At 34.4% G+C, this 4,377-nt stretch overlaps 1 protein-coding gene across 1 annotated transcript; it reads right to left on the bottom strand.

Annotated features, from left to right (window-relative positions):
• Positions 1-671: 671 nt before the first annotated feature.
• On the bottom strand, positions 672-3,700 carry LOC110898704. Its single transcript, XM_022145527.2, has 2 exons — positions 3,434-3,700; positions 672-2,001 (listed from the first exon to the last, which is right to left on the bottom strand). Exon 2 carries the CDS (start codon positions 1,992-1,994, stop codon positions 861-863), a length of 1,134 nt encoding a protein of 377 aa, XP_022001219.1. The 5' UTR covers positions 1,995-2,001; positions 3,434-3,700; the 3' UTR covers positions 672-860.
• Positions 3,701-4,377: the final 677 nt, after the last annotated feature.

The raw sequence follows: 4,377 nt of genomic DNA, 5'->3' as shown, positions 1-4,377 counted from the left end.
ATTGCAAGGTATGAGACTTGTCTCACATCGATTGTACGGGCAACTGATGACCAGATGTGGGGCTTATATACTAAATGGGCTCTCTCACCGACCTAAGTAGTCTTTTGGGATGAGATCTCCTGTTTTGTATGTAACAACATGATTTTGCCTTTATGGAATACACCTTATATCTATCCAAAATAAGGTCGAATTATATATGATACTAATAAGTGTTTGTTTACATGATACAAAGATGTTTATTTATTATATGATAAAATCGATTATGTGCATGTATATAAAATAAACGGACGTATGTATTGTACAATACTACAAAATACGAGATATGTCTCACAAAATACAACTTGGATTCAAAAAGCAGGATCTAATGTAAGATTTTTAAGATTCGGAGACATAAAAACCGGTTTCTCTATAAAAAAAATGGGCTCTTTTTTGCTTCTCCTTTCATAATCACCAATTGTGTTCTATCACTTCGTTCTTGATCATTTTTCATCTCTTTCGTCACTCATCGAACAAGGCAACAAGAACGGGTATGAACAGGTCATGTTTAGTTGACAAAAAGGCTTTGCTTTTTCAGGCTTCTCTGCTTAAACATAACACTGAAGGAAACAATAAAAAGAAGTCTATGTAGTCCCAACATATGACATGTCAGCATGGAATTTTTCACAAGTAGATTTCTTTTTAAGTATAATATAATACGTCTTTAGTGGTACTAATAAAGTCCCTCTAGGCTATGATTTTAAGTCTATGAAATCATTGTTGAGAACATTCAGTATCTATTTAGCTTCTCGTGGTTATATCGATCACATATTGATCACCGATTATAAAGCTAATAACTTCACAAAAAGAAAAGTTTCCACCAATTAGGAAGACGCAGCAGAGTCCGAATCTGACTCAAGTTTCCACCACGCACGACTTTGATCCGTTTTAACTTCATCAGAAACTAAGTTACTGGCGGCATTCAAATCATCATTTTGATCATCATCCTCAGAACATAAACCGTATAGCTTCCTCTCCCTTTCATAGTTATACGTCCACTCCAACCTTTTCAAAATATCTCTATCTTTCCACCGCCCCACAACGGATACCGCTTCCTTTTTAGCCTTTCCCATAATAATCTCTTCCCATGAAAAGGCAGCATCCGAAACCCTCTTAAGAGCCCCATCGTTGCTGCCACCCACAACCACTGTTTTCAAGCATCTCAATCTCGCCTCCTTTATAACCTCCACAAAATCAGAATCATCCGACACAAGTATCAAACACTCCATCTGCCGTCTATCCATCATATCCACCATGTGGTTTCTCAATGCAACATCTGCAGCTTGCGGTTTATTCAAAACGACATTAACACAATACCCTGCCCGTTTTAACTCATCTCCCAGTCCATACCCGACTTTTGGAGTTAAAATATCTCTCGCAGCATTATTATACTTTTCCATTTTCATAGAGTATTTTCCCACTAATTTTACCCTTTGACTACCTTTAGCTGATTCAATTTGGCTCACTCGCTTCTGGTGCTCACGCTCGTGGATTTGCTTAAAATGGTTAATAAGCTTTTCATTTGAATAGAACTTCCTCCCACAAACACGACATATATAGGGTTCTACCGGTTTTACAACACCTTTATTTTCCAGCTGGTTTAATTTTCTCGTATCTCGCCTGTGTTCCTTAATCTCAGGAGGAACATAATCAAAGGAATGTTGATTAGCATAAGCTATCTTGTACCGAACAGCCCCGAATGATTCAGCAGCCTTTTTCAGTCTAATAGCAGCATCAAATGGAGATACTGATCTTGGAGGTTTGTTGTCCAAGTCCCAGAAAACCGCCACAATGTTTCGGCCAGTACTCTGAAATGAAGCAAATGGGTCTGGAATTTTGGGAGTTTGGCTCTTGTTGAAATGATAATGTCTAAATATTGTAACAGCAGCTGTTAAGGTTCGTATGGTTGAGGAATATATGCGTGTGTCACTCAAACATATTCTGACCAAACTGACCATTGTCAACCTGGAAATACACAATCTTTGAAGTTAGACATGGATAATGTAGACAAAATGTGCTGTTTACTTCAACTTGCAATTACACAATCTTTGGAGTTAGCTAGTAAACATGTCAATTGCAATATCAGATGTGAAACACAGGAGTTCCAAATAACATATAACTGATGTGAATATTATATATAAACCAATTTATCACCAACTTTGCCAAGCTTTTAGTACATGTTATTGATTAAGGCAATGGTAATTGTTTTTGTATAAAAGTTTGTAGATTTTCTTTTAGAAAGCACGCATAACCAATAATCGACCACCGCAATTTGTCACTGCTTTTGCTTTGTAATTTTACCTTCTCTTGTGTTGAAATCATAGATTATTGGTTATGTGTGCTTGATTGAATTCATGTTAGAACAGAGACCTGATTTCATTTTAAGGTTAGTGACGAATTGCTGTGGTCGATGAGGACAATAAGTTCCCTGAAATACTGTTGAAGTACTTGCAGTATGATACCCGGTTTTGCCAGGTCTATATAATGATACCCAGATGAAATGAGCATTTTTTTAGCTTTTTTATTTATTTTTATGTTCAAAACCATGACGGTATATTTGTTTACATCGCAGGGAATGATTATTCCATGCGGATGATCCCCACACTTATGTAAGTTTGTATTCCTCTCAACTCTGGTCACCTTATATAATTAATACAAATAAATCATTTGACCATCATAAGGGGGTGTCCATTGTGTTGGGTTGAAGGGTTGAAATGTTTGATCCGAACCCAACCCATATTATTATTCGTGTCAAAAATATCTACCCTAACTCGCACAAACTTAAATGCGGGTCAACCTGAACACAACCCGTTTAACCCATTTTTTAAATGAGTCATACATAGCGGGCTGTTGGAATGATTCAAAAGTTCTACCTAGAACCAGTGGCCCTGTGTTCAATGAAAAATAAGTGTTCCAAATGCAAAAACGTAATAAATTACCAATTTAAAATCTGTACAAAATACCTAATTTCTATCATAGATTACAGGTCATATACAGGTTTTGATAACTTTAGTTTAGAGCTGTTTATCTGATAATTTAGCGTTGTGGTCTTCTAATCTTAGCTGCATTAGTGCTTCTACAACTCAAATTACGCGAACAGATCAATCAATTAAACAATATACAGTAAACTTTGACCACTAGTACTAAATTAAAGCATGCAAGAAAGGAGCAATGCACAAAACTGACTTGGGCATTTTAACAAACAGGTTATGTGCACCATGAATGATACAATAAATTCGACATAATTAACCCAATCTAGCTGCTGTTCTGTTAATCCTTACGATTAAAAAAGGCACCAACACACATGAGGAAATCAAGTCATATGAAACTACAACTTTTGAGCAAAAGAGAAACAGTAGAAATTGAGCTGCAGATTGTTTTGGAAGATGAGACTTACACATGGAGAAGTGAATGAGACAAAAGTGGTTGCAATTCCGCATCAAAAAACGAAAGTTAATGGCGAATAAATCGTAACCTAGCTGCCTTCCTGAAGGCTGGATTCTGTTCTTAAGCTCTTTCTTCGTCTATCTCAACCTCATTGTTTCTCTTTTGCACCAACTGAAATTTTGGGTACTACGTACCAATGATAATCACCAAAATCTTGTAATTTCTTATTAAAAAAAAAAACAATAGACTGCTCGAATCACCATAAACTAGTTCTATACCTGTAGGACGGACTGGTATAATGACAAATATTTTATTGTTTTTATTCTAAACAAAACATTATTAGTTTAAAACCCAAAAAAATATGTAATGTTACTGTTAAATGTTAACCTCAATATTATATAAATAATTAAATATATATAGTATGGGGAATGATAAATCGAAAACCCACTTGAGTTGACTAAACCCTGAAAACCCAAGTAAAAAAAACATGTAAACTCAAGATACATTTCTAAAAAAATAGGAAATGTAATATACATATATTTGAACATTTTAAAAAAAGAAACACAAAAAAACACCAAGTAGTTTTTTTTTTTAAAAATGTTACAAAATTTCAGGTTACATAATATGTATGTCCAAAAAAAATGTAACATATAAATTTTCAACATTTTTTTTAAAAAAAAATAGTAAGCGTTTTTTTCATTTTTTTTCATAAATAGGTCCGCGTACATTTATATTTCCTATTTTTTTAGAAAAAAATAAAAATGTTACATAGGGTTTATTTGGGTTTTCTCAACTCACATGGGTTTTCGATTTATCTTTCCCCTATATAGTATAACAGTGAATATCAACAGAAAATACTTAATCTATCCTAAAGATGAGCATTTGGTACCGAGTATCGGTACCAAATTACTTACACATTAATATACATTGTTAGTTTTTGATACAGTAAGAGAT

Source organism: Helianthus annuus, chromosome 13 (assembly GCF_002127325.2).
Source record: "Helianthus annuus cultivar XRQ/B chromosome 13, HanXRQr2.0-SUNRISE, whole genome shotgun sequence".
Classification (NCBI taxonomy): Eukaryota; Viridiplantae; Streptophyta; class Magnoliopsida; order Asterales; family Asteraceae; genus Helianthus; species Helianthus annuus.
Note: the sequence above shows the minus strand (reverse complement) of the source record. Positions and strands in the feature narration are given on the sequence as shown.

Bases quoted from the DNA above. Each gene is read 5' to 3' on its own strand.
- LOC110898704 (XM_022145527.2), bottom strand. From the start codon at position 1,994: ATGGTCAGTTTGGTCAGAATATGTTTGAGTGACACACGCATATATTCC.